Source organism: Schistocerca serialis, chromosome 9 (assembly GCF_023864345.2).
Source record: "Schistocerca serialis cubense isolate TAMUIC-IGC-003099 chromosome 9, iqSchSeri2.2, whole genome shotgun sequence".
Classification (NCBI taxonomy): domain Eukaryota; kingdom Metazoa; phylum Arthropoda; class Insecta; order Orthoptera; family Acrididae; genus Schistocerca; species Schistocerca serialis.
The window spans coordinates 39,776,652-39,804,557 of record NC_064646.1 but is presented as its reverse complement, the minus strand read 5'-3'; the positions used below and the strand labels follow the sequence as shown (position 1 = coordinate 39,804,557).

At 43.2% G+C, this 27,906-nt stretch overlaps 1 protein-coding gene across 14 annotated transcripts in view; it reads right to left on the bottom strand.

The window, feature by feature from the left end:
- LOC126419835 (UDP-glycosyltransferase UGT5-like) overlaps nt 1-27,906 on the bottom strand; it is a 640,482-nt gene that overhangs the window by 406,446 nt on the left and 206,130 nt on the right. For 5 of the 14 annotated variants that reach the window (XM_050087074.1, XM_050087077.1, XM_050087073.1 and 2 more), the window contains exon 2: nt 1,059-1,299. The exons of 6 other annotated variants lie outside the window; for them this stretch is intronic. In XM_050087074.1, the coding sequence (XP_049943031.1) occupies nt 1,059-1,299 (241 nt within the window). Of the gene's footprint in view, nt 1-1,058; nt 1,300-24,913; nt 24,986-27,906 lie in introns of those variants that run through there. 3 more of the 14 variants (XM_050087075.1, XM_050087087.1, XM_050087083.1) reach the window with 3 other exon arrangements.

Below are 27,906 nucleotides of genomic sequence, written 5' to 3'. Positions count from 1 at the left end.
CTTTCAGAAACGACTTCCTGACACTTAAATCAATACTCGATGTTAACAAATTTCTCTCCTTCAGAAACGCTTTCCTTGCCATTGCCAGTCTACATTTTATATTCTCTCTACTTCGACCATCATCTGTTATTTTCCTCCCCAAATAGCAAAACTGCTTTACTACTTTAAGTGTCTCATTTCCTAATCTAATTCCCTCACCATCACCCGACTTAATTCGACTACATTCCATTACCATCGTTTTGCTTTTGTTGATGTTCATGTTATACCCTTCTTTCAAGACACTGTCCATTCCGTTCAACTGCTCTTCCAAGTCCTTTGCTGTCTCTGACAGAATTACAATGTCATCGGCGAACCTCAAAATTTTTATTTCTTCTCCACGGATTTTAATACCTACTCCGAACTTTTCTTTTGTTTCCTTCACTGCTTGCTCAATAAAAAGATTGAATAACATCGGGGAGAGGCTACAACCCTGTCTCACTCCCTTCCCAACCACTGCTTCCCTTTCATGTCCCTCGACATGTTCGTATCCATCCGCAATTAACATTTCATTAAGCGCAATAAGGGGACCGCACCATAACGACAAAAACCAGCCTCCATACTGTAGGACCACCTCCTCCCAACTTCACTGTTGGCTCTACATATCATGACAGGTCACATTCTTCAGGAATTCGCCAAACCCAAATACTTCCATCCGCTTGCCACGGGGTATAGTGTGATTCGTCACTCCAAATCTGTTGTTTCCAGTCATCCACTGTGCGGTGTCGTTACCTTAAGCGTCTGTCACCTACAGAAAAGCATGACTTATGGTAGGCTGTTCGACAATTATACCCCATTCTTGTTAACTCCTTACGGACACTCATTGTGCTAGCCGGACAGCTGGCAGCCCTTTGATTCCCTCGGCTGATCTTTCCACTCCCATTGTAGAAAAGATCGAAGGCCACGCCACGGTCCTGCACCGATCCCCGTTCCGACACCAGTTTTCAATCTGTTACGAAATCTGAAAACTCGCCTTAATTTATTTGAGGAGGGCTGCCGGCTGTTGGGCGTTGAGAACTTACCTCCGGTTTCGAAAGGGTTCGGTATGAGGATCTCGGTCCAGTTGCCCGCGGAGCCGCCCTGGCTGGAGGGGAAGGTGGTGACGGCGGTGACACGGTGGCCGCGCCGCTCCAGCGCCCTCAGGTACGTCTCGGCCAGCACCCACTGGCTGCGGCCCACCGACTGGAAGAGGCCCAGCACCTCGGCCGCCTGGAGGCCTGGAGCCAGCGCCAGCAGCGAAGCCGCCAGCAGGAGGGCGTTCATCTGGAAGCACCAGGCCCCTCCAGTGTAAGTGCGGGCGCTGTCCGCCACGTACTGGGTCATTCTGGAACTGGTGCCCCAATGAAACTTCCTGGCAGAACTGGACCGGGACTCGAACTCGGGACCGTTGCCTTTAGCGGGCAAGTGCTCAACCAATGGACATTTAGACTTTCCCAAATGGCGTCTGACATAGAGAAGCATTTTACACATGTGTGACTAGATTCCAGTCGAAGAAATTTCACCATTATAAATCCACTGCCGCATGATAAATGTGTATGGAGACAATATACAGGGTGTTACAAAAAGGCACGGCCAAACTTTCAGGAAACATTCCTCACACACAAAGAAAGAAAATATGTTATGTGGACATGTGTCCGGAAACGCTTACTTTACATGTCCGAGCTCATTTTATTACTTCTCTTCAAATCACATTAATCATGGAATGGAAACACACAGCAACAGAACGTACCAGCGTGACTTCAAACACTTTGTTACAGGAAATGTTCAAAATGTCCTCCGTTAGCGAGGATACATGCATCCACCCTCCGTCGCATGGAATCCCTGATGCGCTGATGCAGCCCTGGAGAAAGGCTTATTGTATCACAGCCGTCCACAATACGTGCACGAAGAGTCTCTACATTTGGTACCGGGGTTGCGTGGACAAGAGCTTTCAAATGCCCCCATAAATGAAAGTCAAGATGGTTGAGGTCAGGAGAGCGTGGAGGCCACGGAACTGGTCCGCCTCTACCAATCCATCGGTCACCGAATCTGTTGTTGAGAAGCGTACGAACACTTCGACTGAAATGTGCAGGAGCTCCATCGTCCATGAACCACGTATTGTGTCGTACTTGTAAAGGCACATGTTCTAGCAGCACAGGTAGAGTATCCCGTATGAAATCATGATAAAGTGCTCCATTGAGTGTAGGTGGAAGAACATGGGGCCCAATCAAGACAACACCAACAATGCCTGCCCAAACGTTCACAGAAAATCTGTGTTGACGACGTGATTGCACAATTGTGTGCGGATTCTCGTCAGCCCACACATGTTGATTGTGAAAATTTACAATTTGGTCACGTTGGAATGAAGCCTCATCCGTAAAGAGAACATTTGCACTGAAATGAGGATTGACACATTGTTGGATGAACCATTCGCAGAAGTGTACTCGTGGAGGCCAATCAGCTGCTGATAGTGCCTGCACACGTTGTACATGGTACGGAAACAACTGGTTCTCCCGTAGCACTCTCCATACAGCGACGTGGTCAACGTTACCTTGTACAGCAGCAACTTCTCTGACGCTGACATTAGGGTTATCGTCAACTGCACGAAGAATTGCCTCGTCCATTGCAGGTGTCCTCGTCGTTCTAGGTCTTCCCCAGTCGCGAGTCATAGGCTGGAATGTTCCGTGCTCCCTAAGACGCCGATCAATTGCTTCGAACGTCTTCCTGTCGGGACACCTTCGTTCTGGAAATCTGTCTCGATACAAACGTACCGCGCCACGGCTATTGCCCCGTGCTAATCCATACATCAAATGGGCGTCTGCCAAACCCGCATTTGTAAACATTGCACTGACTGCAAAACCACGCGACTGATGACCTCAGAAGTTAAGTCGAATAGTACTCAGAGCCATTGAGAGCAAAACCACGTTCGCGATGAACACTAACCTGTTGATGCTACGCACTGATGTGGTTGATGCTAGTACTGTAGAGCAATGAGTCGCATGTCAACACAAGCATCGAAGTCAACATTACCTCCCTTCAACGGGGCCAACTGGCGGTGAATCGAGGAAGTACAGTACATACTGACGAAACTAAAATGAGCTCTAACATGGAAATTAAGCGTTTCCGGACACATGTCCACATACCATCTTTTCTTTGTTTGTGTGTGAGGAATGTTTCCTGAAAGTTTGGCCTTACCTTTTTGTACTACCCTGTACACTGCCGGGCAAAAAAAGTGAGCTACACAGAAGACAGTGTAACTTCGTACATGTGCGCCGCATCGGTGGGTGTGTGATTGATTAGAGCTACTATTGCGTGTGACTGGTAGTATGGCATACATGTGCGCATTAAAACTATGTACCGGACCGAGACTCGAACTCGGGACCTTTGTCTTTCTCTGGCAAGTGCTCTTCCAGTAGCGCATTTACCCGCGAAAGGCAAATGTCCCGAGTTCGAGTTTCGGTCTGGTACACAGTTTTAATCTGCCAGGAAGTTTCATATCAGCGCACATTCCGCTGCAGAGTAAACTCTCATTCTAGTGCCTCGCTGTATTTTATTTTTAATTTACATGTTTGATACAGATTGTGACGGTGTAGTACTGATGTCTGAACTCTCTCTTCTACCATGTCCTTACAGCGTGGCCGTAACGAGAATCGTGGTTTGGGTTGAGGTCTTGGTGTTCATTTGCTATTTCAGATAGGCCCAAGGGGCGCGAAGTACTTAGTTTAGCCCGGACCAGTGGCCATGTGTATACCCACTGGAACATCCGTCTTGCTGTAGCTCTATGTTACTGTATACTAAGCAAGGTTTGAACGACGAACAGCAGGTGGCGCTCAGGCAAATGTTGCGAATCGATTAATTCCCTCTGCATGAGGTTTTAATTGAAAATAGTGCTCAGCTAATAGCACCATTTCTATGTGCGCCCTTTCGGTTTTACAAGCAAAAACTGTCACCTTCGATCGGATTTTACGTAAAAAAAAAAAACAAAAAAATACACGTTTTGTGGGAGGTTTCTGAAGCGCGGCACTTCTTTACTTCAAATTTGTACGAATCGGTTCAAATTTGCATTAAGTAGACACACGGATAAAGTCAAAATAAAATCCTTTCTATCCAATAATCTTTACCCGTTGTCGAGATACGGTGGTGTAAAGTCGAACTAAATTTACTACGTAGAATTCGTTCGTACCTGAGATAAATACACGGAAAGTGAACCAAATAAATAAAAATGCATTATTATGATAAAATTAAAAACTCACTTTCAAACTGTAGTTTCATTTGGATTTTTCTGTCAAAAGCCACATCTTTTGTGAGGTTCTTTTACGCGCTCCCTTTCTGTATATCAAACTTGTGTAAATCGATTCAAACTTCATAAGGAGGTGGACAAATATATGCAATTGATGGGCGTCCTATTGTTTTGTGTTAGCTTTATCCGTTGCCACAATACAAGAAACTTCGTCCGAAAGAGAATAAGAAGACCTATACCATATCGGTCGTCACCGGAGTCAACAAAAATCTACACCGATTGACAAGCCATGATAATGGCAAAATGTCAAAATTATGATGGAGTAAGAGCTGTGAACCACAATGAAAAAGCAAAAAAGGGGAGAATATGTCGTGGATAGAGTCTGGGATGTAAAAAGCGCCTATATGTCAAGATGTTTAGATTCAAACGTCTTCGAAGCTACCAGACAAGTGTAAAAGTTAGTTTCCCTCCTTTACGTCCCTAACTTCGTCCAGGACATATTCGACTTCTATGATAGGAGCATCTTTCGTTCCAGTCTCTTAATGTTTGGGCCTATCACTTATGCCGTGACAGATGGCAGCAACGCAGCGCAGGAACACCCCCAAATGGCGTCTGACATAGAGATGCATTTTACACATATGTGACTAGATTCCTGTCGAAGAAATTTCACCATTTTAAATCCATTGCCGCTTGATAAATGTGTTGTTGTTGTTGTTGTTGTCTTCAGTCCTGAGACTGGTTTGATGCGGCTCTCTATGCTACTCTATCCTGTGCAAGCTTCTTCATCTCCCACTACCTCCTGCAGCCTACATCCTTCTGAATCTGCTTACTGTATTCATCTCTTGGTCTCCCTCTACGATTTTACCCTCCACGCTGCCCTCTAGTACCAAATTGGTGATCCCTTGATGCCTCAGAACATGTCCTTCCAACCGATCCCTTCTTCTAGTCAAGTTGTGCCACAAATTTCTCTTCTCCCCAATTCTATTCAATACCTCCTCATTAGTCATGTGATCTACCCATCTAATCTTCAGCATTCTTCTGTAGCACCACATTTCGAAAGCTTCAATTCTCTTCTTGTACAAACTATTTATCGTCCATGTTTCACTTCCATACATAGCCACACTCCATACATGCATGGAGACAATATATACTGCCTGGCAAAAAAAAAAAAAAAAAAAAAAAAAAATTAACTACACAGAAGACAGTGTAATTTCGTAAATGTGCACAGCATCGGTGTGTGTGTGAATGATTAAAGCTACTATTGTCTGTGACAGATAGAATGGCATACATGTGCAAATTAGTGCTATTACAAGGCCTGTTAGGGTACTTAGCGAGTGTGAACAGCGTCAGATGTTGAGTGATCAATGTGAAAGACACAAACTACTAATGCGAGACATCGTTATCAACACCTGACAGAGTTCAAAAGGGGTCTCACTGTACATCTCCATTTGGCCAGATGGTACAATCTGGCAATGTCCAGGTGTGACAGTGACCTAGTCTTGGACCGCATGGGAACATGAGCGCAGGCATAGTCGGCCACCAGGTACCGATCGACGTCTGACGACCACAAGGGATTAGATTAGCACTTGTTCCATAGATCTTGAATACAACACTTCGTAATGATGTGGAACGTGTCAGGTTAATAAAAGGTGTCTATACAAGATATTACATTACACAAAATATTACATGACACTCAATATTCATAATTTTTAATTTTTTTTGAGGGGGGGGGGGGGGGGTTGGGAAATTACCCACTTACTATATCCAAAAATTCATCTAATGAGTAGAATGGGTTGCCAATAAGAAATTCTTTTAATTTCCTTTTAAATGCTATATGACTATCTGTCAGACTTTTGATGCTATTAGGTAAGTGACCAAAGACTTTTGTGGCAGCATAATTTACCCCCTTCTGAACTAAAGTTAGATTTGACCTTGAGTAGTGAAGATCATCCTTTCTCCTAGTGTTGTAGCCATGTACACTGCTATTACTTTTGAATTAGTTCGGATTGTTAACAACTAATTTCATAAGTGAATATATATATATTGTGAGGCTACAGTGAAGATTTCTGGCTCTTTAAATAAGTGTCTGCTGGATGATCTTGGATGACCTCCAGCAATTATTCTGATTACACGCCTTTGTGCAATGAACACTCTTTTACTCAATGATGAGTTACCCCAGAATATGATGCCATACGAAAGCAGAGAATGAAAATAGGCGTGGTAAGCTAATTTACTCAGATTTATATCGCCAAAATTTGCAATGACCCTAATAGCTTAAGTAGCTGAACTCAAACGTTTCAGCAGATCCTCAGTGTGGTTTTCCAGTTCAACCCCTCATCAATGCATACACCTAGAGATTTTGAATATCCTACCTTAGCTACCGATTTCTGATCGAGGTCTATATTTATTAATGGGGTCATTCCATTTACTGTGTGGAACTGTATATACTGCGTTTTGTCAAAGTTTAATGAGAGCCCATTTGCAGAGAACCACTTAATGATTTTCTGAAAAACATCGTTTACAATTTCACCAGTTAATTCTTGTCTGTCGCGTGTGATAGCTATACTTGTATCATCGGCAAAAAGTACCAGCTTTGCATCTTCGTGAATATAGAATGGCAAGTCATTAATATATATTAAGAACAGCAGAGGACCCAAGACGAACCTTGCGGCACCCCACTCTTGATTGTTCCCCAGTTTGAGAAATTGCATCGCCGCATTGTCCGCTAAGCACATCATAACCCCGTGACACCAGAGCCTGCCATCTGAGAACAAGTAATGGACTCCTGCAACATTCTGTCTCTCGCCACACCACTGGTCAGAGGCTGGCAGTAGCCAGTTCTACCGTCCCAAGCGTACGCCGCTACCTAGGATGGCCGTCAATGCCGAGTACGATGAAGACACGAGGACAGCGGCCATCCTCCCAATTTTTTGGACAGACAGAGGGATGATACAGTTGGCGTTGTGGTGTCGGGAGTCATTGGGTGTGATTTCAGCTCATGGCTGGGGGTTCCTGTGGGAACTATGAGCAATGCTATGTTGTGGACGTCATGCATAACCCTTCATGTGACATTATATTGCTGGCATTTTTCAACAGGACAACGCTCGTCCACACAAAGAGTGTGTCTCTAGGAACTGCCTACATGGTGTCGAGGTACTCCTGTGGTCAACAGTATACTGTACCCAATATAACATGACTGAGCGAGGGGGCGCAGTGTTTCGCACACTGTGTAGTGTCTCTTGCAGCGGTCTCTCCGCGATATTTTCAGAAATTTTATAAATTATACAACTCAGTACATATCTCGAAATATCTCTTCTTACCTTACCGATTCCTAAACTTTAATATACGATGATTATCAATGCAAAGTAGGTTCAAGCCCTATTATTCCTTGGAGCGTCCATTTACTCCATGGAATATCTTATCTGCTATCTGTTTTCTCTTATGAAAAGAATGAGGCAATGCTTGCCGATTAGCCGTGAAAGAAGGAGGATGTATATGTATGTATTGTTGAGCTAGTCGCCATCTTGATGAGATTCTGTATGAGAAGGAATTTAATACATGAACTAAACTAAAGTAAGTGTGTTTGCGTATTATTTACCTGATTATTATTGACAATGTCTGCTTACTACGCTGTGTTGCACGGGATCAGTGGGGAACGTCTGATTTACACTGGACGAACCTGCCGTTCTGTATGCTCAAGATATCCAGTTACTTCAAATACATAGGCTAACACGGTCTTACCAGCAGATCTCCGGTCGTCCCCATGTGATCACCGAAAGTTAATAATTATTACAAATGTTTTCAGGAGATCGACTGACAATTTTCGTAGCACCGAGACTTCGAATTTGCTTCACTGCCTTATGGAATTTAAGTTAAGCTCAATTTAATCAGGATAGAACAGTATTGAACTGTGTGAATGTGATAAGCCTGCTCTGTGAATGAAAATTCCCTTAACATACGCATGTTTTTACTATCCTGATCAGTGAAGCTGAATCAGGCCGGTGTGAGAGAGGTTTTTAAATTTTTTGAATACCACAAAAAAAAAAAAAAAAATTAAAACTGGACGGGCGTTCGGGAGGACGATGGTTCAGACCTGTGTCCGGCAATCCAGATTTAGGTTTTTCGCGATTTCTCTAAATCGCTCCAGGCAAGTGCCGGCATGGTTCCTTAAAAGGGCACGGTCAATTTCCTTCCCCACAATCTGAGCTCGTGCTCCATCTCTAATGACCTCGATGTCGGTGGGACGTTAAAACCAAACTTCCTTCCTTTCTTCCTTCCTTCCAGTACAACATTAGTGGCAAAAGCTCGGATGTGAACTCTGTCAGTGGGGAAGCGAGCCAGCTCTAGTCGGACAAGCGAAATAAAGTGCTGACTTTTCCCCAGTTGCATGGCCGAGGTCAGTCCAGGAGATCGCCTGAGATATGCTGCGACCCGCCAGCAAAGAGAGTGCATCGTATACCTTTGTAAAACTTAAGTGTTCAAATACTGTATCAAAACTTGCTCGGATTATGTTAGGTAGAATATTGTGATTCTCAACATCGTTCGTTACTTCGAAAATCCACTTTTCGTAAGATATTAATGCCAGTCGCATACGAGTGGTGTTCCTAGCGCCAGTCGTGTGCGACTGCCTCGATGTTTTAACAGACATCGTGTTCCAGATATACACTCCTGGAAATTGAAATAAGAACACCGTGAATTCATTGTCCCAGGAAGGGGAAACTTTATTGACTCATTCCTGGGGTCAGATACATCACATGATCACACTGACAGAACCACAGGCACATAGACACAGGCAACAGAGCATGCACAATGTCGGCACTAGTACAGTGTATATCCACCTTTCGCAGCAATGCAGGCTGCTATTCTCCCATGGAGACGATCGTAGAGATGCTGGATGTAGTCCTGTGGAACGGCTTGCCATGCTATTTCCACCTGGCGCCTCAGTTGGACCAGCGTTCGTGCTGGACGTGCAGACCGCGTGAGACGACGCTTCATCCAGTCCCAAACATGCTCAATGGGGGACAGATCCGGAGATCTTGCTGGCCAGGGTAGTTGACTTACACCTTCTAGAGCACGTTGGGTGGCACGGGATACATGCGGACGTGCATTGTCCTGTTGGAACAGCAAGTTCCCTTGCCGGTCTAGGAATGGTAGAACGATGGGTTCGATGACGGTTTGGATGTACCGTGCACTATTCAGTGTCCCCTCGACGATCACCAGTGGTGTACGGCCAGTGTAGGAGATCGCTCCCCACACCATGATGCCGGGTGTTGGCCCTGTGTGCCTCGGTCGTATGCAGTCCTGATTGTGGCGCTCACCTGCACGGCGCCAAACACGCATACGACCATCATTGGCACCAAGGCAGAAGCGACTCTCATCGCTGAAGACGACACGTCTCCATTCGTCCCTCCATTCACGCCTGTCGCGACACCACTGGAGGCGGGCTGCACGATGTTGGGGCGTGAGCGGAAGACGGCCTAACGGTGTGCGGGACCGTAGCCCAGCTTCATGAAGACGGTTGCGAATGGTCCTCGCCGATACCCCAGGAGCAACAGTGTCCCTAATTTACTGGGAAGTGGCGGTGCGGTCCCCTACGGCACTGCGTAGGATCCTACGGTCTTGGCGTGCATCCGTGCGTCGCTGCGGTCCGGTCCCAGGTCGACGGGCACGTGCACCTTCCGCCGACCACTGGCGACAACATCGATGTACTGTGGAGACCTCACGCCCCACGTGTTGAGCAATTCGGCGGTACGTCCACCCGGCCTCCCGCATGCCCACTATACGCCCTCGCTCAAAGTCCGTCAACTGCACATACGGTTCACGTCCACGCTGTCGCGGCATGCTACCAGTGTTAAAGACTGCGATGGAGCTCCGTATGCCACGGCAAACTGGCTGACACTGACGGCGGCGGTGCACAAATGCTGCGCAGCTAGCGCCATTCGACGGCCAACACCGTGGTTCCTGGTGTGTCCGCTGTGCCGTGCGTGTGATCATCGCTTGTACAGCCCTCTCGCAGTGTCCGGAGCAAGTATGGTGGGTCTGACACACCGGTGTCAGTGTGTTCTTTTTTCCATTTCCAGGAGTGTATAACGCGCCTAACAACTGTCCTTTATGTTGCACAACTCCTTCTTGGTGTTGGGATTTTTTTTTCGTCGGTGTATTTATTTGTTCCCAGCACGTTATCATTTATGTTCTTTATCTTAGATATTCCCTCATTTTGGAATATACGCCAAACTTTATGTCCATTACGGTGATTGCTTGATAGAACCTATTTTAGACATCTGATGCTTTATTAGCGTGAGCGCACAGCGGTCGACGCGTCACTCCTAACACAGCACAGCCACACTTTGTCTTCAGGGTCGTTCCGTAGCTGGACCTTCCAATAAAGATTCACAGTCAAATTTCCAGACATTGACGCTGGGCGCCGTAAAAAGTTTTGCCAACAACTGGGGTGAACTTGTGGTGGCCATCGTCAAAGCTGTGGGCTGGGTGGTCCCAGCTGCTGGTCAGGTGTTGACGGCCGTAGTAGGCGGGCTGCCGCTCTTCCTAGACAAATGTGCGTGACTAATCGTGGTGGCGATGTGGAAACATGGCAGTATACAGCTGAAATATTGCTCTGTTTAACTGTGCGAGTGAGCTTTCCCTTTGTGTTATGGCATCCGTGAAAGAAAATGGGAGACACTTGTTTCGGATTGACCCTCGTACTTAGATTGCGACCATAAAAGCTGTGACGTCACCATTACTTCTGCATCTGCTCCGGCCGCTGTGGCCGAGCGGTTCTAGACGCTTCAGTCTTGAGCCGCGCGACCGAATCCTGCCTCGGGCATGGATGTGTGTGATGTCCTTAGGTTGGTTAGGTTTAAGTAGTTCTAAGTTCTGGGCGACTGATGACCTCAGATGTTAAGTCCCATAGTGCTCAGAGCCATTTGAACCATCTACATCTGCGCCTGGAGCGTCACTGTGACACGTCTAAGTGACCAAGTGCCAGACCTGGAGACAACAGTGCTGCGAGCTGTGATGATTTGTCCTCGGTGGTAAGGTAGGTGCAAAACCAGCAACTTAAACTAAATGCGAAAACGGCTCAATAACCTTAGTACGCCGCCAGAAATTAATTAGTTCTGAATCCCAAGGACAACTGCCTCCTATTCTTCTCGACAATGTTCTAACACCACATCACGATAAAGGCAAAGCCTCCGGTCCAGACTGTATATTAAGTCAGGTTTCTTTCAGAGTATGCTGGTACAATAGTTGCATACTTCCCAACCACATACGACCGCTCGCTTGACGGAAGATCCGTATCTAAAGACTCGAAAGTTGCACAAGTCATGTCAATACTCAAGCATGGAAACAGGAATACTCCGCAGAATTACATACCCAATGAAACGTTTCTTTTTATGTCTAAATAAAGTTAAACCCCAAAACTAAAATAATTTATGTAAACCTACTCAAGAAACGCTGCACGTTTGTGTTAATTCCGTGTATTTTCTTTAAATTGTCTTATAACGTAAAACTGTAAGTAATTCTTAAATGTGAGAGAGCATACACATGTTAAAATTAGCAACTGTGCTTTTTAATTGTCAAATAATACATCAGACGCAGCACAAGCGGCGCCAACAATCAAATTTTATGCGATCAGCCGGTCCGGAAAGCAGCGAAGTCTCTCGAACATTTTTCCACACGACAGGCTTCCAGAACAGGCAGAGACCGAGGAAAAATGACGGTAAAGTCGCCTTCAGTTGTCTCCTTGTATGTAAACACGAGCGGCTTCTGGTTCGCTTTCTCTCGATATCTCTCTTAATGATCGCTCTCTCGAATGGTTTTGCAACAGGCAGTTGTGCTTGAAAGATATTTTCAAGGTCAATAAAGTATTTAACCATGTAAAAGTATCGTCATTATTTGAATTATTGTTATTGTTTACCGCTGTTTACTTCAATAACATTAAGTTTGCCTGCCAACATTTCTGTGATACAGCTAGGAGAACTGCAAGACTACCGACATATCGTTTGCTGACCACTGCCGAATATCATTGATGTTGAATTTGTGCCAGCCACTCACTCGTGCGTCCCTCAGATCTGTTAAGTCGATCTCTGAACGCAGTTTCCAGGCGGTGCGTGTGCTCATAACGCGTAATATTAATCATCGCCATACGGCCAACAAATGATGTGCGCGGTCGGTCCAATCCACAGTATCAAAGCAGCTTAGACAAAATCTTGAATTACTATTTTCTCTCTCTTAGTGATAAATTTATCTATGCCGCGTAATAATTTAAACTTTTTCTTTACTTGGCTGCTTCTTTTAAATAACGACACTCCAGTTAATTTCCTCATGTCAAAATTTACTTTTCAATTAACACTAAACTGTAGATTAAAACTGAAGAAACTGCAAAAAGGTGGGAAATTGAGGAGATGGGACCTGGATAAACTGAAAGCTTGTAGAGAGCCTCAGGGAGAGCGTTAGGAAAGTTGACAAGAATGGGGGAAAGAAATACAGTAGAAGAAGAATGGGTAGCTTTGATAGATGAAATAGTGAAGGCAGCAGAGGATCAAGTAGGTAAAAAGACGAGGGCTAATGGAAGTGCTTGGATAACCGAAGAGATATTGAATTTAACTGATGAAAGGAGAAAATATAAAAATGGAGTAAATGAAGCAGGCAAAAAGGAATACAAACGTCTCAAAAATGAGATCGACAGGAAGTGCAAAATGGCTACGCAGGGATGGCTAGAGGACAAATGTAAGGATGTAGAGGCTTATCTCACTAGGGGTAAGATAGATACTGCCTACAGGAAAATTAAAGTGACCTTTGGAGAAAAGGGAATCACATGTATGCATATCAAGAGCTCAGATGGAACAAGTTCGAAGCAAAGTAAGGAAGGCAAAAAGGTGTAAGGAGTATAAAGAGAGTCTATACAAGGGAGATGTACGTGAGAACAATATTATGGAAATGGAAGAGGACATAGAGTAAGATGAAATGGGAGATATGATACTGCGTGAAGCAAGGCCCCGGGAGTAGACAACATTCCATTAGAACTCCTGACAGCCTTGGGAGAGCCAGTCATGACAAAACTCTACCATCTGGTGAGCAAGAAGTATGAGACAGGCGAAATACCCTCAGACTTCAAGAAGAATATAATCATTCCAATCTCAGAGAAAACAGGTGTTGACAGATGTGAACATTACCGAACTATGTTTAATAAGGCACCGCTGAAAAATACTAACACAAGTTCTTCACAGACGAACGGAAAAACTGGTAGAAGCCGACCTCGGGGAAGATCAGTTTGGATTTCGTAGAAATATTGGAACACGTGAGGCAATACTGACCCTACGACTTATCTTAGAAGAAAGATTAAGAAAATGCAAACCTACGTATCTAGCATTTGTAGACTTAGAGAAAGCTTTTGACAATGTTGATTGGAATACTCTGTTTCAAATTCTGAAGGTGGCAGGGGTAAAATACAGGGAGCGAAAGGCTATTTACAATTTGTACAGAAACCAGATGGCAGTTATAAGAGTCGAGGGACATGAAGCGGTGGTTGGAAAGGGAGTGAGACAGGGTTGTAGCCTATCCCCGATGTTATTCAATCTGTATATTGAGCAAGCAGTAAAGGAAACAAAAGAAAAATTCGGAGTAGGTATTAAACTCCATGGAGAAGAAATAAAAACTTTGAGGTTCGTCGATGACATTGTAATTCTGTCAGAGACAGCAAAGAACTTGGAAGAGCGGTTGAACGGAATGGACTGTGTCTTGAAAGAAAGATGAACATCAACAAAAGCAAAACGAGGATAATGGAATGTAGTCGAATTAATTTAGGTGATGGTGAGGGAATTAGATTAGGAAATGAGACACTTAAAGTAGTAAAGGTGTTTTGCTATTTGGCGAGCAAAATAACTGATGATGGGCGAAGTAGAGAGGATATAAAATGTAGACTGGCAATGGCAAGAAAGCGTTTCTGAAGAAGAGAAATTTGTTAACATCGAGCATAGATTTAAGTGTCAGGAAGTGTATGGAGTGTAGCAATGTATGGAAGTGAAACATGGACGATAAATAGTTTAGACAAGAAGAGAATAGAAGCTTTCGAAATGTGGTGCTACAGAAGAATGCTGAAGATTAGATAAGTAGATCACATAACTAATGAGGAGGTATTGAATAGAATTGGGGAGAAGAGAAATTTGTGGCGCAACTTAACTAGAAGATGGGATCGGATGGTAGGGCATATTCTGAGGCATCAAGGGGTCACCAATTTAGTATTGGAGGACAACGTGGAGGATAAAAATTGTAGAGGGAGACGAATACACTAAACAGATTCAGAAAGATGTAGGTTGCAGTAAGTACTGGGAGATGAAGAACCTTGCACAGGATAGAGTAGCGTGGAGAGCTGCATCAAACCAGTCTTTGGACTGAAGACCACGACAACAGCAACATATACATATAATGCTCAACCATATATTTATCATGATATACCAATCATTTATGAATGAACAAATACAACTAAAGAGCGCCAAACGAAAAAAACAAAAAAAAATGGTTCAAATGGCTCTGAGCACTATGGGACTTAACTACTTAAACCTAACTAACCTAAGGACATCACACACATCCATGCCCGAGGCAGGATTCGAACCTGCGACCGTAGCAGTAGCGCGGTTCCAGACTGCGCGCCTAGAACCGCTAGACCACCGCGGCCGGCTACGAAAGAAACAGAAAGTAATAACTCACCACATCACTAACGGCGATTTACGAACATATACTGTGTTCGAAAATTATGAATTGCCTCGATGAGAACGATTTATTGACAAACGGCAAATACGGATTCAGAAAAAAAAACGTTCTTTTGAAATTAGCTCTTTATTCACACAAAGTAATGAATACTATCGATAGGGAACGTCAAATTCATTCCGTATTTCTAGATTTCCAGAAGGGTTTTGACACCGATCACCACAGCCTGTTTCTAACCAAATTGCGTGGCTACGAAGTATCTTCTGAGTCGTGCGACTGGATTCGTAATTTCCTCTCACAGAGATCACAGTTTGTAGTACCTGACGTTAAGTCATCGATTGAAACCGATGTGATATCTGGCATTCCTGAAGGTAGAATTACAGGCCCCCTGCTGTTCCCAATCTATATAAACGATTTAGTGGACAATCTGAGCAGTTCTGTTAGGTTGTTCACAGATGATGCTGTCATTTGCCGTCATGTAAAGTCAGCAGGCGATCAAAACGAATTGCAAAAGAATTAGGCAAGACATCTGTATGGTCAAAAAGTGTCAAATAGCTCTGAATAATGAAAAGTGTGAAGTCACCAACATGAGTACTAAAAGGAATCCGCTAAATTTCGGTTACACGATAAATCACATAAACGTAAAGGTTATGAATTCAACTAAGTACTTTGGGATTACGATTACGAATAACTTATACTGGAACCATTGCATAGATAATGTTGTGGGGAAAGCAAACCAAAGACTACGGTTTATGGGAACGGTCTACCCGACGGGAGGCCCTGCTCACAAGACATTTATTATTTCATGATTGCAAGATGACGTCATTTTATGGTTCCCGTCAGCTTTGGGAATAGAAACAGATCGCAGGGGGTGATGTCCGGAGAATACGGTGGCCGAGGCAACATAATGGTTCTGTTTTTTGCCAAAAAAAAAAAAAAAAACGAACAAGCATTGAGATGTGGACGGAAGTATTATCTTGAACGAAATTTGCACACGTGGTTTTGTCACAATTCTGGTCATTTTCTGCGCATTGCTGCACAAAAAAGACGCATAACTACCAGATAGTGTTCCTTATTGACTGTGCGACCATAAGGCAGGGACTCGTGATGCACTACCCCAATGTAATCAAAGAAAACACTGAGGAGAATTTTCACATGTGATCGAATTTCTCGACTTTTTTTTCGGTCTGGGCTCTTCAGGTAGTTTCCACTGGGACGACTGGGCCTTGGTTTCAACGCCATACCCTATACCGAAATATTATCACCTGTTCAAACCATCTTTAGAAGTTTCGGATTGCTGTACACTTGATTTAGCAATTCCTGAGCGATGTCTCCGCGACGTCATTTTTGGTCGAAATTCAACAATTTCGGAACATATTTTGCTGTTACTTGTTTGATCCCACGAAGTATTTTCCTCCCCTCCCTCCCCCGCCCCCATCCCCACGTCCTATGCATCCTCGTTATTATCTAGGTTTTGCACATCTTCCTTTCAAGTATGTTTTAAATTTATTATAAATTTTCTAGCTTTATCTCCTCTTAATAAGTAACAAAATCACTACAATCTTGGATCCTTTTGACTATAAAAAAGTGAAGAATTACTAAAAACATTTTTACGAGACAATAATTTTTAGAATTTTAAAGTTCTTGAACTTTTGTAAAGTTTGAAGGTTTATTCAGTGGACACTGGCGGCATGTCTGTTAAGTTACCGTAACATGTGCATATGATTGATGTTCCTCAAGCTTTGGCATAACTTACGAGCTTTATTAACGAAAAAATGTGTCGACTGTCACTATCATATTCTACAGATTGCTTTTCAAAAACGTTTTTGTGCTTTTTTACCCAATATTCCTTGTTCTCATTCACCATTCGCGTGTCCCGCAAAAGACCACCAATCATTCGGTGGAGCCCGTGCAGCATCAGCGCATGCGCGAGCCGTCTACAGGCAAGTTGTTTACTTTCCTCCCGTCAGTATGACCAACGCAAGCGGCTGCGTCCCCTGTTCACGATTGCGTACAGACCGGAAAAGCGTTAAGGGCGGTTTTCAAGTTCTGCTTTTCCGTCTTTTTCTTGACGGTTTTGCGCCTTGTAGAAAATCCCTCCATTTTGTGGCAACCACTTCTTGGTTTTTAATTCTGGCGCAAAATTAGGTCTTAATAGTTTCTCATTTATTTCGTCCTACCAATGGATCAGTATGGTATGATTTGTTTAGGATCCATCCACTGTGTTGGAATCTGGCTGTTTTATTTTATGCAATATCGCCTTCTAGTGGTGTTTTGTTCTGACGGACAACGAATGTAGGATACAAAGCCCCGAGCTATTCGGTTATATCAGTACTAACATCTTAAAATTCTCATGTAAAAGTTTTTAATACCATTCAAATTTTGTTAAAAATCTTAAAATAATTTACCGTACCAGCGTATATCGGAGGCTGTTATTCCTTCTCGATTTAGTGTTATACAGATGTTCACCTGAACAAGTCGCTTTTAGAGCCACGGAACCGGTTGTGATCCGATATTGGACTAAATACAGCCGAAGCGGCTTACACAACCAAAAAAGTTGCTTGATATGAACCAAAGGCTATGACATCATTATGCCCTGTGATGGTGATTCGGCGGTTTTCTCCGGCCGCTGTGACCACGCGGTTCTAGGCACTTCAGTCCGGAACCGCGCTGCTGCTACGGTCGCAGGTTCGAATCCTGCTTCGGGGATAAATGTGTGTGAAGTCCTTAGGTTAGTTAGGTTTAAGTAGTTGTAAGTCTAGAGGACTGATGACTTCAGAAGTTAAGTCCCATAGTGCTCAGAGCCATTTGAACCATTTTTGTCGGCGGTTTTCCAGAACCTTCTTGTTTGCCACCTCCACACTGCCATCAGTAATTGACGTGCTAGGGCGTCCATGGCGGTCGTCGCCTTCGACGCCTTCTCGACCCTCTCTGAAACGTTTGTATCATTCGTAAACTATTGTCTTACTCGTAGTATATCAACCAAAAGCTAAAGTCAACCTTTCGAATGCATCGCTGCAGTTTATTCCGTTTTCCATGCAAAATTTAATGCAAATTCTTTGATCCACATTTTTCGAAAGTAAAAATACGCCGAGCGCTCGAAAACGAGCATAACCTTTTCGATTGTCAACAATACACTCAATATTCAAAACAGCTGAAATGCAAACACATGTCAAGAAAATGTATATGAACAAGCTAACAAAAACTTGAAAATCGAATGTACAAAGCCCATGACACTAAAAAATTCCCGTTCCTTTTTTATCACACTTCGTACACATACTAATGCTTAGGTGTCAGTTGCGTTCTCAGCGCCAACGGTGAAATGTGCAACCGGCGTGGCAGAAAATATCCCCAATTTGGACAGTTTGGTCTTTGGTTACATAGCGTAACAGATGAATACACTCATTACAGATTGTGTTAACTCCACATAAAGCTAATGAGCCAGAGCTTTGATCCCATGAGTGAGGTTCGAATGGTTCATATGGCTCTAAGCACTATGAGACTTAACATCTGAAGTCCTCAGTCCCCTAGACTTAGAACTTTCTGAATGTGAATAACAACTAACAAACAGCCTCACTAAACTTTACGAATATTTTAAGATATAGGGACTTAGACCCAGTTTCTATAAAACAGAAGTATGTATTTTCCACCTCTCCAATCGCCTAGCATCAGCCTACGGTTTGGCTGTCGTGGCATAGTCAAGTACAACGGTAAGCTAAAGTACCCCGATGTCACTTTAGACTCTTGATGTAAACACCTTTCGAACACAGCTAGGAAGGTGCTACAAACGCAGTTGAACGTGGCGGGGAAGTTGGCACGCAGTACAATGGGAGCTCAAATGGTACAAATGGCTCTCACTACAATGGGACTTCACATCTGAGGTCATCAGTCCCCTAGAACTTAGAACTAATTAAAACTAACTAACCATAGGACATCACACACATCCATGCCCGAGGCAGGATTCGAATCTGCAACCGTAACAGCAGCGCGGTTCCCGACTGAAGTGCCTAGAACCGCTCGGTCACAGCGGCCGGCCATGAGTGAGGACCTTGAACTTTTGCTCGTATTCGTATTACGCCAGTGTACCACGAATTTGATGCTCGTACGAGTAGTCCTATAAAGCGTTTCTTTTTTTCTTCGTCTTCTACTTTTTATATCTACCTAGACATGTCAAACTCGTTTGGCACATCCATTCGAAAGGGATCACATACGGGCATAGAGTATGAGGTAAATCAGCGACAAACAGCGGCATTCATGATGATTACGCTGCCTGCATAGGCACTGGAATTTCTCCTCGTCTCTGCGTACGCAAAGTTGCATGACTTGTGTATCACACAATACTTAACGCTTTTTTGAATGACAACATTTTCACCATCGTCCCCCTTGCTTAATCTGAATCGCCAGATAACAGTTTCGACCTCAGACCGATTTATCCGGTTGAAGATTTTGTACTAGAGCTATTGTTCACATTGAAACGGGCCAATCAGAGCCGTTTCACAAAAATGAGGGCTGCAAGTATGGACACACGAGAGATTTAACTCCACTTACTACTTAGCTAAGACGACAACAAGTCTCTGGAGGAAGGACAAGTTGTTATATAGAGTTGTTTGTGTTCTCATAGCGTCTTTTCACACCTTTCTGCTGATTGGTTTTATGAATGGGTGATTGTGCAGAATGAGTGATTTTATTTCAGAATTACCAAGTGCAAGCTAGATCTGCACTAAGGTGTATGAAACCCGCCAACTCAGCTAATGAAGGGACATAGCAGAGAGGTTGGTCTGGTACATTACATAAACTATGTAGTAAATCGTAGAATTATCTGCAGTATTGGTAACGTTGGTAGGAAAAGAAACGTAAATGAATGTGTAAGAAGGAAAGTGGGAACCGACGAGTTTTCTTTGTTTTTTTGTTTCGTGCTTTCTTTTGCACGTAATTAGAGCCACACAACATTCAATGTTAATCCATTGTGCATTTTATGTGCTTACATCATACAAATTGCATTTTCTAAGTAATAATAATTATTTGATAGCGTAGCTTCTGCACTTTTATGGAACCAAGGCTGTTACTTTTGATGCAAGGACAGTTTTATAGTCTTTTGCACTCAACAGAACGTTTTTCATGATCAAAGGTAAGAGTTTCCTGTTATTCATAAACGCGAAAGTTGTTTATCAATAACAAAAACACGTTTTATATAAGTTCAATGAAGTATTGATGACTGATATAGTAGCGTTTTGCGATTATTATATTTCACCTTTTTCTTGAGAAAATAGTGTTTTCTTTATTTTTTTTCTACAACATCCCTCTCTTTCACGTTACAAATCAACAATTTTCGAATAAAACCTGAATTAAATTTTGAGTTTTAATTTTGCTATAAATATTGTCTACTTTTAAGTAACAGACAGGAGGATAACTACGGATAGAACAAAAATGTTCCATAGGTTAGCCAACCCTTTATACAAGCCCAGTCAGTTTCTCGATGGTTCATCACTTTCTGTTTTTAGGGGAATGTAGTAAGACAATAATCGCATACGTGTAGAACGTGGCCGTTATGGGGTAATGCCTGACAGGTATGCAACACACCAAATGTACAGGTAATGCGGGGACGACCTTAACTTACCAAAGCCAGTAGGAATACGTCTCTAATGTACGCTCCACGATAACCTATGGTAGTTTTACATCCGTAGTTCTGGCGCATTCAAGGAGTGGAATTGGTCTAACCTCACCAACGGCACTTCATATGCCCTCCCCCATTACCGTCCAAACGGTGAGTGAACACGGAGCACACTTACTTTTCGGTAGGTCATGCACTCTTGAGATGTTTAGTTGATTTCTGGATTTCGGTATTGCAATGTGGGTTATTAATTCTTAAAGGTGTTTCATATATCTCTTTCAGCTGCCCTACGTTAGGGAGTATAGCTGGGTCCTTTTTTGTTCTTTTTACCGTTTTGTGAATGCAGATAGTAAGTTGGCACGATGTGGTTTGCTACCTCTGAAAGGCGGCCAGGCGGACCTATAATACAACGTGCCTAGGTTTCCACGAGCTGATTCCTTATTAGATTCAATGTGTGATTTCTCGCAAGGTGTGCTACGTTTATTCCATCGTAGTTAACGTTGCTTAATGAGATTTCAGACCATTATTCCCTGGACCCCGCACGTGCTGCCAGTGTGGGACTGAACTTCCCCTCAAACAATCGAGTATTAAATTGCATGCGACCTCCGCGATCGTTATTCGTCGCATCATAGCCCTTTATTTATTTATTTTTTTGAATGCTAAGATACTTGTGGATTCTGGAGATGGACGAATTGTCTTTGTTAAGACATGACCAAGCTTTTTTTTTTTCGTTAGCTATTGCAATACGCTGTTATTCCTCTTTCAGTACGTGAACCTTCATTCGGTATGAATACCTACTTGAGTATGGAATTTATCTCCATTGTCCAGTTCGAAATTTGTAACAGTTTTTAGTGACACATATTATTCGCCCATACCTTCCCTCCTTGGTTTCTGAATAGATTCGTTGTAGGGCCTACAGGGTTTGTTAGAAATTAACGCCGTCTTTTTCCTCACTTTGTGTTTGAATGGTACAACGAACGTCTTACCTATGCCATTTCTCCCTTACCTTCTACTACTCACATTTGCATGACTACTTTGAAATTCATACTTTATTGCCTGACGCAGGATCGTCGAACCACGTCCACACTTTTTCTCTACCATCTCACTTTCGAACAGTGCGCGAGGAAAAACGAATACTTAAATCTTTCCGTGCGAGATCTGATTCCTCTCATTTCGTTACGATGACCACTTCTCCCTTTTTTTTCACGTTCAATCGGAAACTGAAACTTCGTGAAAAGATCTTTCCGCAACGAAAAACCGCTTTTGTTTTTATAACTGCCACCCCAACTCGCGTGTCATATCCGTGACAGTCTCTCCCCTGTTTCGTGATAATACAAAACGGGCTGCCCGTCTTTCAACTTTTTCCATGTTCTCCGCCAAACTTACCTGTTTAAGATCCCACAATGCACAGCAGCACTCTAGCAGAGAACGCACAAGTGTAGCGTGGGACCAGTCTGTTTAGTGGATTTGTCGCGTTTTCCAAGTGTTCTGCCAATAAAACGCAATCTTTGGTTCACCTTCCCCACAATATTGTCTGTGTGATCGTTCCAATTTAAGTTGTTCATAATTGCTATGCCTAGGTATTTGGTTGAATTGAGAGAGTTTAGATTCGGGTGGTTTATCGTGTAACCGAACTTTAACGGATTCCTTTCAGTGCTCCTGTGGACGATTTCACACTTTTCAGTATTTAGGGCCAATTGCCACCATTCGCACCATACAGATGTCTAAATTATTTTGCAATTGGTTTTGATGTTCTGATGACTTTACTAGGCAGTAATTGAGAACACCATCCGCAAAGAACCTAATGTGTGCTCAGATTATCCCTAAACTACTTAGTTACATTTGGAACAGTAGAGAGATATCAGTTCCGTTTTACTGAGTGACTTTCCGATAGTTTTTACGAACTACGTACGACGTTTCCACCCGAAATCACGAATCGAGTCAGACAAAAAATGGTTCAAATGGCTCTGAGCACTATGGGAACGTCTAAGGTCATCAGTCCCCTAGAACTTAGAACTACTTAAACCTAACTAACCTAAGGACATCACACACAACCATGCCCGAGGCAGGATTCGAACCTGCGACCGTAGCGGTCGCGCGGTTGCAGACTGTAATGCCTAGAACCGCTCGGCCACCACAGGCTGGCAATCGAGTCAGACAACTGAGTCGATACTCCATTGCTGCTTTATATAGTAATTCCGGTCCCTGTTCCATTCCGTAGTCTGTTCCCGACCCCTCAACGAGAGATGTATGTGTGTACCCTGAATACGGTCATTTAAAGAATGTTCTGTTATCAGAACCCAACCCTAGATCTGTAGCGTCGCCTTCCACTACAAGCTTTCCTCAATGTCCTAGTTATCCGATGTGAAAGTTATCATCAGCGATACATATTACAGGCCATACTCCATACACTAATGTCGTATGATGAAGGTGCCGAATGTGTCTTGATCAGAGCGAGGTGGACAAATAGCCACATCGGATTAGTGATGATAATCTGTGACACGAAGATACTCTTCTAAAACACGCCCCTATTTATTTGGCGTCACCACCTATGACTATGTACACAGTCTATTTTCTTACACCCCAATTTCAACATTACTGAGTACCTTCAATATTTACTCTTACCCCTGTTGCAAAGAACACGTCAAAAAATAGAACCATATTCTCGTGTACATAAACATTTCATGCCATACACATACGCTTTTCAAGGAATGAAATATAACATTTATGAGACGTCCCCTTAGAAAAATTATTGAATTACTGTGCTGATAAATTTCTTACATTATTTGATTTTCAAACAGCTGAGCAGAACTGAACGTACTCAGACATTTCGCATTTCGCTCTTTACCTATTCTGATCAACACTAAACTGACACACAACATTTTTTAGCGCAACGCAATCTGACTTTGAATAATCCCTACAAAAGAATGGCCCTGGCTAAATTAACCTATACCTTTCACAAATCACTTACCTCACAAAAATCTTCGTTACTCGAACTACTGCAATACAGCGAGCGCCACTTCTGCCAGCTAAATAAAAGATTCAAACTACTGAAGGCACTAACTACTGATAGGCATAGTTAGCAAATGAAAGATTTTGATAGAGAGCAAACAATGTATTTACCTTAATAGTGTTCAAAAGTCATAATATATATATATCAGTCCATGATATCGAATATTACAAATTTACTCTCTCTGATAGACACACGTCCGCATCGTCCGCTCTCAAAATTCCGCCATCTCTCTCCCCACATCCAACACTGCTGGCGGCTCACCTCCAACTGCGCAACGCAACGCGCTGTTAACAGCCAACAACCCAACACTACAATGGCGAATATTGCAACAATGCCGACCAGCCTCAGACTGCACACAGCAGAGTTAGTGATTTTTATACAGAGCGCTACGTGGCGTTACCAATAAAAAAAAACCTAAGCAGCCTACTTACACATTATCTTGGATAATCTTCGGAAATAAGTGTCCTTTTGATCCACAAACACGCTGCAACAGCAACTGACCACCTCGGCGTGGGCAGAGCATATGACAGTGTACACAAACATATAAAAAAATAATCAGTACCAAAACTGTTCAAGAAATAGATATGCACGTGGTTGTTCACTGTACAAAGTCTGCATCACAAACACAGACACACACACACACACACACACACACACATATACAGGGTAATTACAAATTATTGAAGCGATTTCACAGCTCTACAATAACTTTATTATTTGAGATAATTTCACAATGCTTTGCACACACATACAAAAACTCAAAAAGTTTTTTTAAGCATTCACAAATGTTCGATATGTGCCCCTTTAGTGATTCGGCAGACATCAAGCCGATAATCAAGTTCCTCCCACACTCGACGCTCACTGCAGGCCGACCCGTTGATTTCCCCTTACAGAGGCATCCAGAAGCTTTAAACTGCGCATACCATCGCCGAATGGAGTTAGCAGTTGGTGGATCTTTGTTGAACTTCGTCCTGAAGTGTCGTTGCACTGTTATGACTGACTGATGTGAGTGCATTTGAAGCACGACATACGCTTTCTCGGCTCCTGTCGCCATTTTGTCTCACTGCGCTCTGGAGCGCTCTGTCGGCAGAAACCTGAAGTGCGGCTTCAGCCGAACAAAACTTTATGAGTTTTTCTACGTATCTGTAGTGTGTCGTGACCATATGTCAATGAATGGAGCTACAATGAATTTATGAAATCGCTTCAATCATTTGTATTAGCCCTGTATATCAATCAACTACATGCAAAACATATCATTTGACAACTGATGCAATTACACCAAACTGGACAATCGTAGGCATACTTTTAAGGACAATCAACCCACCTCCGTAGCGTCTGTGTGTGTGTGCCTACAGCAAGTGACTCTGCTCGCGTATTTTTAGCGCGCCGGTTGACTGGGCCACTGATACTCGGCTAGAGGCGCGTAACTTTTATATGGTGTCCACATTGCGATAAGGGCGCGTTAACACAGCCGGAGGACGCCTTATCACACACTCGCGAGCACTGCGACTCGTGAGTTCGGAGACTCAAAACAGACGTCACCGCCTGTCATTACGTAAGAGGCCGCTAGGACAAGTGGCGCTGAGGTTCCTCGTGTCCATTTCACATGCACTTGGGCCTACGAACGAGTCTACTGAACGAGGCAGGTGTTATTCGCGCACGGGCTGTAATTTGTGTTATGAGAGGTGTGCTTGCAATTATAACAGTGCCTTTAACTGATTTGATTTCAAAGAGAAAAAAAGATTGGAGTGACATTGGGTACCACACTGTGGACGCATGGCGAGTGCTGGGAACGTCAAGTTGCGGTGTGTGCATATTTCAGCTAACGTCTGCTCCGATAGCTGTTCGGTCAGAGGGTTGCGTGCCTCTGTAATAAAAAAACTGAGTTAATCGATCATCAACGAATTTCAACAGATGTCTTATGACGTCCGCCCCGACCAGACGCAACGATCAATAGCGAACAAAATGAGATCAAAAAAAATAAAAAATAAAGATAGCTGAGTGGTCAGCGTGACGCATTGCCGTCCTACGGGCCTGGGTTCGATACTCGGCTGGGTCGGTGATTTTCTCCACTCAGGGACTGGGTGTTGTGTTGTCTTTACCATCATTTCATCCCCATCCGGCGCGCAGGTCGCCCAATGAGGTGTCGCATGTAATAAGACCTGCACCAAGGCGGCCGGACCTGCCCCGTAAAGAGGCATCACGGCCAATGACGCCAAACGCTCACTTCGATTTCCAGTTCAGCCAACGCTTTTCCGCTTCGCGCCCTACTAGCGACTCCCTCGCAGTCACATCCGTTGCAGCTACTTTTTTATTTTCTGATGAATAAACTGGACAGCACCTTGTTCCAAAATTTCCGCATACTGCAATCGAAGCCTCACACAATCGAGTTTGCCCCTCTTTTTCCGTTTATCCACTTGCTTTCGTTTACCGTTTATCCACTCGCCATCACGTAGTTTCTTTCACCAGCGGGAAACGAACACGTTATGCAACATCTCAGCTGCATATTTTTATTACTCTCGTGACGTGTATGCCTCGTATACAGACAAGAGCCAGAAGTGTCTAAACATGCATGTATGTAGGTTACCAAAACTGTTGCTTAAACCAGTACAAATCCATTTAGTGAACTGTGTTTTTCCACATAGATGGTAAGAATTCTCCGTTAAAATATGTAACAATTTTTCTAAGGCAGCAGCAGAGTAATCGTGTAGTGTTGTGTTGGTTAAACATCTGTTAATTTTTACTCTAATTGTATGTAGGAGGCTACCTAGAGATGACTCGAAATGCACTGTTGATCAAATACCTGTACCGAAAACTACTTTTCTAGCTGAGAACGATGAAGTACCTAAAAACAAACTTGCAGACTGACACACGTTACAAGAGCACGTGGAATTTCACATTGTTCTTTGGCCACCTCACTGAGACTGTAGCAGGTATATGCTCAAAATCTGCAGCAATCATCGAGCTACTGCAAGTTCTCTCAAAGTGGGATAGAACATATGTCTTCCCTGCAGTAAGTACAGTTCTTCGAACATACTGGTATACAGTTTAACTTACGAATTTCCAGCTACTTTATATATTTAACTCAGTGTCGTCATCTCTTTCTATATAGTAACTTCCTAAGCTGTTATCCAATAGTTTTGCATATGTCTGATTTTACTGATATTGTCAGTTCAATTTAATTTTTAGAAAAGCAGTTAAATTGTTTTATCACACTCTCATGTTCTCTTCTGTTGAGTGTAATTGTTTCACGTTGTCGACCTCCTATTACGCAACATTCACGTACACAGACACACACAGTTTTTCGATGTTTAGTCTCACTGCTTGCTGGTGTGTTCCATTCACATTTATTTCAAATGTTCAAATGTGTGTGAAATATTATGGGACTTAACTGCTAAGGTCATCAGTCCCTAAGCTTAGACACTACTTCACATAAATTATCCTAGGGACAAACACACACACCCATGCCCGAGGGAGGACTCGAACCTCCGCCGGGACCAGCCGCACAGTCCATGATTGCAGCGCCTTAGAGCTCTCCGCTAAACCCGCGCAGCACTTTTATTTACTGTTTAACATTTTGTATTGTCTTTATATTACACTGTCAAATGTCTTTTAATCTGTCTTTGCATCACACTCTCCATGTTTGATATATTTTTCAATGCTGTTTAGCAGCACAGTATCCCCTTTGATGACAATAGTTAATTATAGTCTTATAATGGCCTTGCAAGGAAAAAATCGGTTAACTAGATAAATTAATGTTGTAGAGCACACACAATTTTGGGCTTCTCATTTATATAACGAAAGAAAGAATTAATATGTCGTGTTACAAAATTGAAAATTTAAATTTGGCTGATGATGTTGGGAGAGTCACAGACGGCGTAAGAAATCCGTAACAGCAGCGGGGAGCAGTTAACGGACAGCGGATTCAAAACGAAGTCGTAGTGTGTTGGCGGTGGGTGGAGCAGACAAATGGAAAACAAATATGCGAACTGTTGTAAACGTTGACTATACTAGAAAATGTTTCCAGCACAGGAATGTTTTGGACACGAAGAAATAGATAACTGTATTACAACATGAGAAGGGAATTTACTAAACTTTTACAAAATGCAACAATGGAAAATCCACAATGAAATGTAACAATGTCTGGCTCCAGCTGCCAGAGTCTGCGGTCATGTATGTGTGTGAGTTGCGTTTGCGTGAGTATGTGCGTGTGTGTATGTTGTCTAATTCTGACAAAGTCCTTGTCGGACGAAAGCTAATTGTGTGATAGTCTTTTTGTTGTGCCTCTCTGCGACTAAGCATCTCCGCTATATTACA